The sequence below is a fragment of the Dreissena polymorpha genome, chromosome 5, assembly GCF_020536995.1.
Source record: "Dreissena polymorpha isolate Duluth1 chromosome 5, UMN_Dpol_1.0, whole genome shotgun sequence".
In the NCBI taxonomy this organism is placed as follows: Eukaryota; Metazoa; Mollusca; class Bivalvia; order Myida; family Dreissenidae; genus Dreissena; species Dreissena polymorpha.
The window spans coordinates 23,467,432-23,483,081 of record NC_068359.1 but is presented as its reverse complement, the minus strand read 5'-3'; the positions used below and the strand labels follow the sequence as shown (position 1 = coordinate 23,483,081).

The following is a 15,650-nucleotide window of genomic DNA, read 5'->3' as shown; positions in this document are numbered from 1 at the left end:
AGATCGGACTATAAATGTGGCCTCTAGAGTGTTAACAAGGTTTTACTATAGCCTTATATAGCCATATTAGGAACAAGGGACAAAATTGTCACAAAACCAGGTTTTCATTGTGAAAAAAAAATCTGATAAAGGGAGAAAACTCAAACTGAACTTTTGAAATGACCAAAAAAAATTAACCCCCTTTGTAATTTTTTTTTTTTTTTAAATCTATTTTTAGTCGTGGCGGCCTTGACATTGGAGATATTGACGTGATTCTTTCGTGGGACACACCGTCCCATGATGGTGAACAAATGTGCCAAATGATTTTAAAATCTCACAATGAATGACATAGTTATGGCCAGGACAAGCTCATTTATGGCCATTTTTGACCTTTGAACTCAAAGTGTGACCTTGACCTTGGAGATATCGACGTAATTATTTCGCGCGACACACCGTCCAATGATGGTGAACAAATGTGCCAAATGATTTTAAAATCTGACGATGAACGACATAGTTATGGCTCGGACAAGCTCATTTATGGCCATTTTTGACCTTTGAACTCAAAGTGTGACCTTGACCTTGGAGATATCGACGTAATTATTTCGCGCGACACACCGTCCAATGATGGTGAACAAATGTGCCAAATGATTTTAAAATCTGACAATGAACGACATAGTTATGGCCCGGACAAGCTTATTCCGCCAGCCCGCCAGCCAGCCAGCCCGCCCGCATTCGCCAATCTAATAACCAGTTTTTTCCTTCGGAAAACCTGGTTAAAAATGCCCAGCCCCTGGGCAGCCATGTTTTTCAAGCAAACGTAACCATTTTCGAACTCATCCAAGATATCATTGAAACCGATCTTCTAACCAAATTTCATGAAGATTGGACAATAAATGTGGCTTCTAGAGAGTTAACAAGGCAAATATTGACGCCGCACAACGGACAAAAAGTGATCACAAAAGCTCACCATGAGCACGTTGTGCTCAGGTGAGCTAAAAAACAAAGGATGCCAAAAGGTTTGCAAAATAATTAAAGAGTATGTGTCAAAGCCAAGAGTTAATACCTTTTTATATGAAAGAAGCTGGTTCTGGCAATGTTGGTCACTGGGGACCTGACTTGCTGTCGAGCATGAATAACGTTCACTCTGAAAGCGTCCACTGCATTTCTCCTGAAACAGACATGGGAATTAAATATAAAGAGCCTCGTTCTGGGAAAACTGGGCTTAATGACTTTGCGTAAATATTCATCCCAGATGAGCCTATGCAGTCTGCACAGACTAATCAAGGACGACACTTTCCACTTAGACTGAATTTTAATTTCAAAGAGACTTCCTTCAAACACAAAATTATATAAAAGCGGAGAGTGTTGTCCTTGAATAAGGACTACACTTAATGCACATGCATTAAGCCTAGTTTTTAGCAATAAAGTTTCCACAAAATACTGTCCGCATTTAAACAAAGCCACAAAAACTGTCATGAATAATTTACAGAATACTTACCCCTTTAAAGCCGGTATTTTTTTTTTATACTAAAGAACTAATTTAAATTTGGCCCTGTAATAATTACGAGCTCATTAGACCTTGTGGCCTGAATGCAGTATTTTCCAGAAGCAGCGGCAGCTGGCAATTTCACCGTTTACATTCAATCTAGATGCCGGCTACTTTCCCCCAAATATGAATTGAAATTGTGCAATTACAACTGTTTTATTGCTTAGCCGCAGGCTACTTTGAAAATATAACTGGCTTCTCAAATTTTTCTGGAGCACACTGCAGAATGGTTTTGTGACTTTTGCGGAGACTGCACAACAAGTAGCTGAACCATCCTTCCTATAAGTGTCTACTAAAATTTATAAAAATATTTAAAAATGAAAGTATACATTTATCCTTTAATTATATATGCATTATATGTTAATAATAAGCATTACGCAAAAAATAAAATATGGCTATCATTGAGATTTCCTAGGTTAAGTCTTGCAGGGCATTTCCTGCAGGTTGCATTTGTAACAAAATGAAACCATTTTCTAATTGGTAATAAAATATTGAAATGGGCCAAAGTTAATGCCAACGACATTTCAGGCTTTTTCCGCTCCATTTTGGGAATACGCCACACTGGAATTTTGGGAATTTCGCGTCGTGAAAACCCCCATTTTGGGAAAAAAATTATTCGCAAAATTGGCTCAATTGGGAAAAATTATCGCATGTAAATAGATTTTCTTTTATTTCAAAGAAGCCGTTAACTGGTAAATAACGACTATTTTGATAACTTATTATTAAAATTTTACAAAGTATTATGAACATGTGAGATAACTGCAGGTTTTTTAATCTGAATTTGGGGAAAAGGCCTGGCCTTTTTTGAGGTGAAAAAAATCGTGCGAAGCGCCGGATTTTGAGGAAAATAAGGAAAGTCTTAAATAATAATAACATATTTTACAGTCTTTAAAACAAATTCAAGGCAACATATTCTTAAATTATGCAACACTTTCTATTTTCTACACCGGATCAGGTTAACTTATATATTCAGGGCTCGAAATTAACACTCGCACACTCGAAAAATGCGAGTGAAAAATACCTATTGCGAGTTAAGTTTTAAGCCACTAGTGATTTTTTGCGAGTAAAGAAATAGTGAAAAAAACACACATTAATATTGCTAAATGCGTTCGACATCCTGAACGCTAAACCATAGGTCATAGAACGTCCTAATACCCGTATGCGGAAGCGCGCACCTTGTATATAGACTGGTATACTTATAGTACAGATACCAGAATGGTATTGGTACAAAGAACGTTAAACAGTCGACTAATTCACACGTGTTCATTGAACTTGAACAGACATGGCGTCGAAGCGAAAAATAACTAGTTTCTTTTTGCCCACAGATGGAAATAACAATACGAAAGATAAAGCAAAGTTAACTGTTGAATAAAAAAAAACGAAATTAAATTAGGTTTCCAGCAAAATTTGCGGTAATGTTTTTGATTGTGCGAGTTGGTATTAAAGCTTCTCGCAATGTTTTGCCAGTAGAAAAAAAAGTTAAATTCGAGCCCTGATATTTTAAGGTAAAAAAAAAAAAAAAAAATATTTTTTTTTTTTTATTTTTTTTTGGAATTGGGAATTTTTTTTTCAATTGGGAAAAAAACTACCAGATTTGCATTGGGAATGGGGCCGAATTACGGACCCGTGGCATGGGGCGGAAAAAGCCTGCATTTTTATTTTATTTTAGCTGAATCATAACTTTAAATCCTTGCCTAATGTCAACTCTGAAATTGTTAAAGTTGAAAACAAGTATTGCTTCATTTGTGATAATTCCTAAGTTCAATAATTAAACCAGGGCTATAGATAACTTTTGAGTATATTGGGTTTTTCATCCCCTGTTTTGACAACAATAGGGTTTCTGTAAATTCAATAGAGTATAAGCAAAAATGTTCAACCCCTACTTTTGAGCTTAATTGGTTTTTTCACCCCTGGTTTTTTAACTCAATTGGGTAATGTAGGGAATGACATATGAAAGTAAAAATCAGACGGGTCTACAAATAATTACAATAATACCCCAAAGATTGTTAACAGCTGGAAAGACGAAAACCTTCTTTTCTTCATAGGACGGCATATAAACAATTTTTGTACGGAAAATAACCAGTCAACAAAACAGGCCCGGTGTTGGTAAGAATTGCGTTTCGTGACGCAAGGTTTATTTACGGGAATTACATTATTAAATTTGTATTTGCGTTTTTGTACGCTTTATTTTGAATTTAATTACGTTTTTGGTTATTTTAATTGCGTAAGAACGCAAATAGGCTTGTTATCTATAGCCCTGTTTAACTTTCTGCAAAAATGCTCCCTGCAATTATAAACCAGTTTTCATAAAAAAGGAACAATGGTAGCAAATAAGCCACACATTTCCCAGCAAGAGCTTTGCCTAGAAAATTTGAACATACAAGTGCTTTTATTCTACTGAGAGTTTTACCCGATGTCGTCCCTATAAACGCGGGAGATGAGGACCTCCCCTTTGTGGTTGTATATAAACAGTCCCCCAATCATCTTGCTGTCTCTGCTCAGCTGTTATGCAAATGTCACATTATCTGTAAACAAACATTTTGCATACAAATATTATGAGAATTTGAGGCATGTTGTTTAAATGGATGCGCATTTCATCTGTTGACATCATTTGCTATGTGTATGAAAGAATAATCAATACAAAAACTCGTAAAATTAGTGCAAATGCACAAGAAATCAATAAGAAATTATAAAATATTTCAGCGAACAAAAGTGGGTGGGGCGAAACTGCTCTTACAATTAGTCGAGATTTTTATCAGTCAAAGACGATTGTACCCATGTTAAATATTCTGCTTTATTGAAGTATTGACCATGCAACTATAAACGCGAGTTATTTGCAATCAATTACATATAACTTGAGTTTTAATAATATTTACCGGTGGAAAAATCAAACAGTGGGTGTTTTCGCGATCAATCCCACAATACTTCCGGTTGTTCAAATCAACACTAACAACCGTATCACTCCGTATATTTTGCACAAATTATAAATCCCTAAAACCCGTTCAAGTGAGTTAAAATTTAAATTAAAGAGTGTGCATATATTTAATCTAAACTTACAGAACACTCACTAAAGCATTATTTCATGTTTGAGTCAAAGTTTACTATCACCAGTACTCGATTTTCAGCGTGCACGTGATTGAATCATACTCACTCGTTGTTCCGAATAATAAGTTGGAACCTGTTTGTGTGTCTGTCTGCATGTTTTGTAGTTTATTAACTGGTCTCCCTGCGCCATGTTGACACCATATGTATGTTGACCTGCCCTTGGGATCTTTCAGCGCATAAGAGTTAATTTTGAGCCAAAGTATGTCAAATTTACTCCGGCAGCGCGGGTATTTGCCAAAGAAATAGTTTATACTAAAAGAGACGAGTGCACAGTGGCTAATTAGACCATATTGTGAACTTATAGACACTTAAAGACAATCCAAGGCTTTTCCCAATAAGAAGTCGGGGCAAGGCCACTCTGCCAAGGGAGTAGCTCTTCCTTAGGCAACTTAAAGATGTCTCCATGTTCCTTGTGCGCTGCGCTTTCTGTATGGCGCCTCGTGTTGTCACCAGCTACCGAGCCGCTCCCCTCGCACGGTACACAAGCGGGCTGAGTCAATATTTTAGTAACCCAGAGAACAGGCGAAATCAATGGTGTGAAAGTTAATTGCATTTGAAAGAGGCATAGTAAGACCGCGACTCGATCCTCGATCCACAGACTCTTCGTCACAAGTGTCTCTTGGTAAACATTAGTCTCTTGGTATATATCCCACACCGGTAATTTTCTCTCATGTATTTTTTTTAGACTTAGTTGTGGATGTCGGATTGGGGTTGGTCGCTGGCTGGCTGCTTTATCGTGAATCTGCCTGTAGCTTTGATGTACTTGGACAGTTCAGATGTAATAGTCTCTCTCCAGCCTGGTATGTAGGGGTGCTCGTCTGTGTTGAGTAGTGTGTTGGTATGAAGGGCCGTAACTCCACATAGTTTGTGTAGTAATTTCAAGAGCTCTTCCCTGTGTTTTTCATGGATGTAGCATTACAGGAGGAAATGCTCTGTAGTCTCCAGGTCTCCACATGCGCACAGTGGTGAGACATTCATGCCAATCCTGTTGCGATGTGCATTTTGCATTGAGTACCCTGTCTGTAGCTGCAGGATCACGCCATATGTTACCTTATCTGGGTGGTCAAATTGTCGCTTTTGCTCGACTGATGGGAAGAACTCATAGAAAGTCCTACCGGTAGATGAGTTCTCCCAACGTTTTTGCCACTTGATCATGCAGGACTTATGACTTGCTCCTTTTACTTCTTGAGTTGTGGTTGTCCAGGAGTCTTCTTGCATTGCATCTGCTTCTTTGGCTCCTTCTTTTGCTAGGCCGTCAGCAATTGCATTGCCCTGTAGACCTGCATGACTGGGTGTCCATAGGAGTTGCACTGTTGTGGTCCTAAGTGCCTTCTTGATTTCTTCAATCACACTCCTATGGCCGTTGTTTTTCCAGCCCATGGTTAAGATGCCAACCACTGTCTTGCTGTCACTGAAGATCTGAATTGTGTTGCCGAGTGTTAGGTGGGGATGTTGTAGTATTTCTTCTAGAGCCATCAGGACTGCGACCAGCTCAGCTAGCAGGATTGTACCATGTTTTGTGACCGCTCTTTTTAGCCTGATTGATGGGGTAAATGTAAGTATACTTAAGAGTACCCGAGGTACTTGTAAGTAGTACCCGAGCCGACAAAGACCAATCGAGCTTAATTGGGACTATAGGCAAAAAATATTATTATAAATGTTTAGATTGCCTACCGGACGTATATGTTTACCTGTATGAATCAATTGCTTTACATTTACAATAATTTTCAAACAATAAAAAAAGATACAAATTAGCTGGAAATTAACTTAGCTTCAGAGCGGATATCATTATAAAACCTCAAAGTTCAATGAAAATGATCTACAATGCGTCAGAGTGGGCATAAATCAGCTGTAATAGTGAGCTTTTAAGTTTATAAATGAACTTCACACATGTCATATCTCGACATCTTTGTACAGCACCATGTCATATCATTTTTTCATCAACACGTTGTATGTAAAGTCGAATTTTTCCACCAATACGAACTTTTTTAAGATACCCTGGCGGATATGTTACTCGGGGACATTGGTTAATATAATTTTCGGTGAAAAAAACTTTTTCACTGGCATACCTTTAAAGAAATGTGTAAATAAAGTGCAAAATATGGGACAAATCCCTGCATCGTCGACTTTAAATAGCCATATTTCAATAAATCCTGAATATTAATAACCAGGATTTTTCTAACATACATGGTAATACCTCCTTTGCATGCACCAAAATATATTTTATTTCAAAAATGCCTTAAACAATTATAGAACTGGATTTACTCACCCTACCGAAATTCTTTGAAATATATCGGCTTCATCTCCTAGCATGTCTAACTTCTCACAGCATGTCGGGTTTCCGGGGGTGATATCCGCTGTTCCTTTCCCTCTTCCGACCCGCCTTCTTACTATGGCTTGTTCAAAATATTAACGCGTTAAACGATCACTCAAGAGTTCAATAAGACATGTGTGGGACGTCCCACGCGCATGTAGGCAGTTATTCCTGGCATTGGCGGAGTTACCCGAAGGAGTTCCGTTCACCCTCGAATTTCATGGTTATAAAAACAAGAAATATCTTAAAAAGATATACGGCGTTGATTGCAATGCATTAAAGTGATGTAACAAATTCCACTGCTGGAACGACGACTTGTTTAAAGCTTTAAACATTAACGTGTATAACGGTCAATTTTGAAAAGAATTTAAAATATTTTCGTCAAATCGTATATCAGGTAACTGAACAACAATACTTATAAATAAATATGATCTAAAATGTATGAGTGCAATATCGTAGTAATTTCCAAATATAAGAGCACAACCTTTAAGTACAAACGCTTTTGCGCCGACATTCTTCTAAATATAAAAGGGGCACACACTTTGTATTGATGTCGAAAATTGAGTGTGAAACTGTTCGATCTCTCAAACCTTATCATTAGAGATATAATTGTTTTATGCTGAAAACGCAGTTAACATCGTTGCTTATCGAACTGTTGTATCCCTTTCCATATCCTATACTTCCCAAAAATAGAAAGTCGATGGAATAACATATTAAAGTTAATGTGAAATCTGTTTGTAGATTGCACGTTTTCCACTGCGAAAAGTTTCAAGCCTACCGGCGGGAAATCTTATATTCAAATTGATTGGTCGCTTACAAAGGTCAGGCTAAGGTGAAAAGCTGGCGTATACAGCTACGCCGAAAAAATCCGAAGCCTGTAAATAGTTGCAGTCTTTAAGACGTCCCTCTGAGGTTGCCTTCAGCCCCGGACGCGACGTGCAAGCTCCAGATTATCGACCGGAATCATCCAGTGTTCGCTGTGGTGTAGTGTATACGGCGTCGATCAGGGGGGGGGGGGGGGGGGGGGCCGAAATGGAGCGTCCTAAATATTTCACCTGAGGTCGCCGATTACTAGTTCTACTCAGATGACGAGCACGAACGTGTCTCAATATACCGTTAGCTTTGAGCAAAATATAGCTAAATCAAGAGTTTTTAAACTTAAACTTTCAAATGCTGCGTAACTCACTCGCGGAGTAAAAGCATATTGTTTGCTGTGGGTCGATGTAGCGGCGAATGTCGCTAGAATGTCCTGTCCTGTTGGATTGTGCAAGACAATTCCTTAATCTTCTTGAAGTTTCATTAATGTAATTAACAATGGAATGAGCATGCAATTTATCGCTGCAGTAATCTTCTAATCTTAACGATGCATGCGATAAAATATAATTATCATAGTGTTCGATAATTTAACTCTTTCAGTGCGGGAACCGAATTTTGAAGGCCATTGCAAACAGTTTGGATCCAGATGAGACGCCACAGAACGTGGCGTCTCATCTGGATCCAAACTGTTTGCTATTCTGATAGTATTCTTTGAAAAAAAATCGAAGAAAATGCTAATTTTAGAAATTCAGCAGACGACATTTTAGCAGACGACAAATTTACCAGCATGCAAAGGGTTAACTGCTTTTCATATAAGGATGAAAGTGCCACGTCATGTCCCTGCGTACTAACCAACTTTTTCACAAACAAGTTGATTAAAGTTCTTTTATATATAGTTCGGACGTAATGGATATAATTTATTCAGTAGGCAAAAGTTATAACGCACCATGGACAAATACTTCTGTATTTTTACGAATGCAAATAATATGATATTGATATTTTTATTTTGAAAGTTTGCGTAGTGATATGACAATCCATCGCATACACAATCATGCATTTTTATAATGTGTATCTGACTTTGAACTTGATAATTGATGTATACGGGAAATAACCAAAAAGAGCACCGCACGTGTCCGTCCGTCGGTGCGTCTGTTCAGAACTTTACCTAACTGGTGAAGTTGTATGATTCTAAACATGTGCCGCTTGGGAATCAGCGTCTTTTGTGTTTGGTATTGCTGAAAACAATTACAACATTTGAGATGAAATTATTTTTTTCGACTCATTATTATTGTATACACAGTTTTGCTTAGGTATTAAACCAGTTTTTCGCTTATAGGTCGGTAATTTTATTCGAAAGACAAGGGAGACAATTTTCATAAAGAACTCATTAATTTAATACGAGTACACTCCTTTTTCAACTCTGTTGGGACTGTAACCGTATTTTCGTTTATAATTCCACTTTCTAAATATAAACTTCTTATCTTGTAAATTGTGACAAAAATCCATCTGCTAGATCTTTAGTCGCAATGGTACATTGAATCCGGATGTGTACACCAACAAGTAGTACATATTTCATAGCTAGAGATTAATGAACGACAAGGCATAAAAAAAAGTCGGCGAACATAGCGAATTTCCAACAAACAGAAACAATCAACAACTGTTTTAAATAATCTACCCCATCAAGTTAAAATAACAAAACTATACACAAGTTTCGTTTCGTCTGTAATTTGTTTTATCTTACTCCATTAAACTTCCCGCTATATTAAACCGCAAACCCATTACACTAATAAATTTGCACGCGGAAATTAACCGTATCTTAAATACGATATACCCGTAAATGCACGACGGATAAACCATCCACCCAGCCTCAGCAGCATTTTGGACGGAACCATTTGCGCACCGCGGGGAGGTTTACCCCGATTTAACGCCTGTCTTAAGCCAGATGTCGCCTAAAACACCACCTATATCACCAATATGGCGGCACCCGGAGAGTTTAAGTGGTGGTTGTGAGTACTACGCACCCAGTATAGCCAGTTGACAGCTTGTCAAGTATCGTATACGGCGCGCGAGTACGGAGAGATATTAATAGTTTAATACCATGGAAATTTAGACGTAATTTTCAGAACCACTATGAGGAGGAAACAGTTCAGACCGGGGAAAACTGCCGGGGTATGTTGTTTCAATGTTGTAAATTGTAATACCAAATTGGTGCGGTGTACGATATACATATGTTGCGCAGTTTTACCGTAGCTGACGTTGTGCTTTTGTTTTAACCATATGTGGCATACACGCTTAAGTAGGGATAACGTCTGCCTGTGATGTACATTGCATGAGCTGGTATGCGCGCTTGTTGTTTTATATGGTGATGTTTGAGGTTGTTTAATTTTTTAAAGCAGGAAATATATCCGATATTATTTTATGCATCCACTTGATGACTATGTTTTATTTTTTTGTAGAACGGTAGATATAATTTTCATTTTTACAATAAAAGGCCTTTAAATAAGTTTCCATGTTCCCATACTTATCTAAATATACTGTTCATTTGTATCAGGAAACACAAATAATTATATTTTTCCTTTGAATTTAATTTAAAAATGGGATAAAATAGGTATAAAGGTATAAAGAACACACTGTCATGACTTTAATATATTATATTGCTTTGGGACAATAATATATTTAATGTCAAACAACATAATTACTCTCAAAGCAATCTTTGGGTTCCAATGACTTTTCACCATGCAATGATGGGTACTGAACATGTTTTGCCCATGTCCTGGCTAGGTATTGAACATTCATTGGTAGTATGTACAGACTTTGATTGAACATTAACCCTTTGCATGCTGGGAAATTTGTCGTCTGCTAAAATGTCGTCTGCAGAATTTCTAAAATCAGCATTTTCTTCTATTTTTTTCAAAGAATACTATCAGAATAGCAAACAGTTTGGATCCTGATGAGACGCCACATTCTGTGACGTCTCATCTGGATCCAAACTGTTTGCAAAGGCCTTCAAAATTCGGTTCCCGCACTGAAAGGGTTAAATGGTAACATCTATAGATATTAGAAAAGCCATTCATGATTATAAATATGGCCAGTAATAGGACATTCTGTGATTGAATGCGAGAAACTGGACAACACAGTTGATTGACTTATAATGTGATTTAGAATATCCAAGTTGTGATTGACTATTTTTGTGATTGAAAATATCCTAGTTAATATTGACTTATATCATGTGATAGATTTATACATTATTTTTTTACTTATAATGTGATTGGGATTAGCAAAGCTATGATTGACTTATTATGTGATTGGAAATATCCCATTTATGATTTACTAATTAATATGTGATTGGGAACATTCCAGTGATAATTGACTTATTATGTTATTGGGAAATATCCCACTTATTATTGACTTATTAATTGATTGAAACTGTTACTGTTATTATTGACTTTAATGGGATTGGAAATATCCCAGTTATTATTGACTTTAATGGGATTGGAAATATCCCAGTTATTATTGACTTATTAATTGATTGAAACTGTTACTGTTATTATTGACTTTAATGGGATTGGAAATATCCCAGTTATTATTGACTATAATGGGATTGGAAATATCCCAGTTATTATTGACTATAATGGGATTGGAAATATCCAAGTTATTATTGACTTATTAATTGATTGAAACTGTTACTGTTATTATTGACTTTAATGGGATTGGAAATATCCCAGTTATTATTGACTATAATGGGATTGGAAATATCCCAGTTATTATTGACTATAATGGGATTGGAAATATCCCAGTTATTATTGACTTTAATGGGATTGGAAATATCCCAGTTATTATTGACTTTAATGGGATTGGAAATATCCCAGTTATTATTGACTTATTAGGAATATTCCTGTTATGATTGATCAGTGCACGAGAGAATCAAGGGAATTCCCCAGTCAAAATTAAGTATTATGTGATGTAAGTCATGATTGGCTACCTTAAGTGATTGGGAAATTTCTCAGTCTTGATAGTAAAAAATATATTTATTTTTTTACTCCAGCCATGTTTGAATATCCATATAATGATAACTTTGAATTGATTTCTTTGGTCAAACAAATACATCTATTTAGCTGAAGCTATGGGTTATTTTATACATAACACTTTAAACACAACATACTCTCAATCAAAACAGGGTTTCCCAATAAAAAACAACGAACAAAGGCCATACTTTCCTGGCATCCAGTCATTGCAAAAATAAAACAGGATATTTAAACTTAATAGACACAAAGTAGGCATTTCCTGCTCTGGCCTTGTTATAACGAATATCCTGCTCAATTTTCAGGCAAGTGGTTTCACCAATTAGACTTCAACTACCAAGCTCTGTATCTAGCATACCCCTATCTAAATTTGCCCAGTTAAAATGCTGAAATCTAACACCCACCCTACTCGAAAATCAAGATAGCACAATTTCCACCAACTTTTCATGATTTTTGGGTGCTATAAATAAATATCTAGGAAAATGCACCCCAATATAAATTTCAGGATAAAATGTGAACAGATCCTACAAAATGTCTTCAGAAGAGATGAACAGCAAAACGCCTGTCTATATTATATCAGAGCTGTACTTAAATGTTGGAACAGGGGCAACATTATAGTAATATCTTAAGTGGAATCTTAAGTTATGATTTAATTTAAAAGTTTTATAATTAATTAAGGAAGGACTTCTATACCAAAACTAAAAAGAACATCAACACATTACTGCACTGTGTGGTTTAATATGAATTTATCCTCTAAATGGTGAAAAAACACTGATTCTTTTACATTAAGTTTATCAGCCCCAGATATTTTATAAAAATATTCAAGTACCACAACTTGCGAATCAACTTTGTTGCATTACTCGAAATAAAAGGGGTATTCCCAATATTAGAACAATGGTTTTCCCTCTGTCATACTGTTAATTTTGAACACCTAAGTGTTCAACAATATGATATATTTAGCCTGTTTAATGATGCTGATTTTTTCAAGAGTGTCACATCTGGCTAATGCAATCATTTAGATGAAATATCATTGGATGTTAAATAATGTGTAATAAGCTTTAATAATAAAAAACATCGCGTTTTTACATATGGGCACTGTATAAACTTGTTGCAAATGTGCAGTTACTTTACGTTGTCATTTGAAACACTATTATAATTTATTAAAGGTATTTGTATTATTTTAAGTTATTTTAGACCCTATACAAGTTATTTGTATTATTTTAAGTTATTTTATACCTGAAAACAAATGTGCAAAGTGAATAACAAGGTATTTTGTTTAGGTGATAGCCACAGAGAAAACATCTATTTAGTTATAGTAAAAAAAGTTTGAGAAATATCTGAAAGTTTTCTACACTTAAAAAATCAAATAAATATTGTCATTATATATATATTAATTATGCCACTATTTATGCCACTATCTATGGTATATTCTTGAAGATAATATATAAATACACATCCTTTATTGCAGGATAATACACATTGCAGTGTGACATGTCTATTTATCGAAAAATAGTAAGACGGTTATTAGGACAATCATCGGTACAATTTTAACGATTATGTCTGTCACATGATGTTCATAAACATAGTTGGTGTTGTTCAGCCTATAAACTACCGTTTATATTCATATGAGTTAATTAAGGACATAAAATAGAAGGGTATACTGTGACGTAAGCTTGTCATTGCTCTGACAGGATTCAGTTTGATGGAGTAATTAACATAAGCATAAGTAATTGTTTTGCAACAAATCATATTTGCATGTACTTCTTAAAGGGTCATATCTTCTGCTGAAAGAATTGGTGGTGACCTAGTGCTGGATTTTATTTGGGCTTATAAGGTTAAGGTCAAGGTCACTTTGACCAAGAAAAGGGTCTCTGCTCTATAACTTAAGTTTAAAAAGAATTATTCCGAAATTGTATGTAAGTAGCTATCATTAAAATCTAGCTTAATCCTTTGCCACTTAGAAGCAAAGTGAAAATGGCTATGTGCAAACAGCATAAAACCAGTAACTCGCAGACTCGGGTCAGGTTTTATGCTGTTTACTGCTCATCAGTGTTTAAGGGTTTGAAATGAAGACTTTAAAACTTGAATCTAGTAATAAAGGTCTTTAATTAAATTTATCTTTCCAAGGGACTACAAACACGTAAAAATACGTATCTAAGTGGAAAAGGGTAGTTAGACTTCATTTTTGATGTCATTTGGGTCAACCTTCAGGTCACTGCTACCTTAGAACAACGGCATTTCCGGGGTTACCGGTCAATTAACTAGGCTTAACATACAAGAATGTAGAACATACTTCGGGTGTAGCAAGCTTGCTTGCAGACCCGCTTGGGATTTTATAAAGGGCTAGCAAGGTCAATGTCTCTGTTACTAAGAAAAGAAAAACAATAACAGCTCAAAAGCCTTAGTTTGAATTGAATAACAGTAAGTGCACATAAATTCTTTGAGTGCATAGTGAATGAAGAACTTGCCAGGGATTGCATTTGGTGCCAGTTGGGGTAAGATCAAGGTCACAGTAACTAAAAATTCAAAAAATGATCGGAGATATTGTGCTGAAATTTAGTGTGGTTGTATATTACACGCAGACTTAGCTTGGAACCGAGAAATTATAATTGACTGATCAATGTCAAGGTAATATTTATAAAAAAAGAAAACTGTTTCCCCTTATTTATTTGAATTGGGATGGTGATAATTTGCAATGAAATTTTGTCTGCTGATAGCTGACATGTAGACCTAGATTAAGATTCAAGAGTTATTTTAATAAAAGTAAATCAATATGTAAAATGTTGACATTCTGTTTGTTTTTTATTTTGATCTTTTTTATTTTTGTTTTTAATTGATATAAAAATGTATAGTTATTGCCAAGAGAATTAATATTATTATTTTTTTATGTCCAAATGAAAATATTGATTTTAGTTATAGACTTCCCCAAAAAAATCATGGTTTATACCATTAAGTCATGGGACTTTTATTAAACAAGGTAAAATTCAATTTGTGACAAAGAAACACATTCAATATGAAACGCATGAAAATGGTTATCATGGTACACAATTTGACTTTTAAATATCTTTAAGTTTAACGCACATGTGAATTCACACAACTTCAATCCCCTAACATAGAACAGTTAAGTTCCCTAATATGAGATAAAGCAAAGGGGTTAGGGTTGTCAACAAAACAACCCTAGGTACAAATTTGGTATTGCAAAGGCAATGGTCTGGTAGTTTCTGATAAGGAAGCATATTGCAGGTGGCTTGGTACCCATATGGTAGAATTCTCAAAGATAATGCCATGGGTAGGAACTAGATAATGCCAAAAACTATGGTCAGTATTAAGGTGTGAACAATTAACTTATCTATCTGATGTTAGCAAATTGAATGAACTTTAAAAGGTAAACTGTTTCATTAAGTGAACTGTCATTTGAATGTAAACATAATTTGTAAGGTGTAGGGCTATAAATAAACTAATTAAATTATTAGAAAGTTTTAATACCTGTGGTTGAACAAAGTAAATGTTAGTGCATACAGGAACAAGGTATGTTAAGTTTTAATTGGTACTTAAAAGTAATTATTAATTGTTTGAAAACAGAGGTTATTTACACTGGATAATGAAAGTAGTAATAGAGATGTAATTATAATAGTAATTGTCATAGTAATATCACCATTAACAACAGCAGCATTAGCAGAAGCAACAAAAGTAGAAGTAGCTGCTGCAGCAGCAGCAGCAGCAGCAGAAGTAGTAGTAGTAGTAGTAATAGTAGTAGTAGTAGTAGTAGTAGTAGTAGTAGTAGTAGTAGTAGTAGTAGTAGTAGTAGTAGTAGTAGTAGCAGCAGCAGCAGCTGCTGCAGTAGTAGTAGTAGTAGTAGAAGTAGTTG

At 35.6% G+C, this 15,650-nt stretch overlaps 2 protein-coding genes across 5 annotated transcripts in view; one reads left to right on the top strand and one right to left on the bottom strand.

Annotated features, from left to right (window-relative positions):
• LOC127881159 (AP-2 complex subunit mu) overlaps positions 1-4,487 on the bottom strand; it is a 33,210-nt gene extending 28,723 nt beyond the window's left edge. For 3 of the 4 annotated variants that reach the window (XM_052428837.1, XM_052428839.1, XM_052428840.1), the window contains exons 1-3: positions 4,402-4,487; positions 3,936-4,050; positions 1,043-1,147 (exon numbers count right to left, since the gene is read on the bottom strand). In XM_052428837.1, coding sequence (XP_052284797.1) covers positions 1,043-1,147; positions 3,936-4,009 — 179 coding nt within the window. In that variant the 5' untranslated portion in view covers positions 4,010-4,050; positions 4,402-4,487. Of the gene's footprint in view, positions 1-1,042; positions 1,148-3,935; positions 4,051-4,262; positions 4,283-4,401 lie in introns of those variants that run through there. The other variant, XM_052428838.1, reaches the window with a different exon arrangement.
• Positions 4,488-9,746: 5,259 nt separating this feature from the next.
• Positions 9,747-15,650, top strand: part of LOC127881479 (uncharacterized) — a 64,839-nt gene continuing 58,935 nt past the window's right edge. The window contains 1 exon segment of the mRNA XM_052429380.1: positions 9,747-9,929. Within this exon segment, the coding sequence (XP_052285340.1) occupies positions 9,891-9,929 (39 nt within the window). The 5' untranslated portion in view covers positions 9,747-9,890.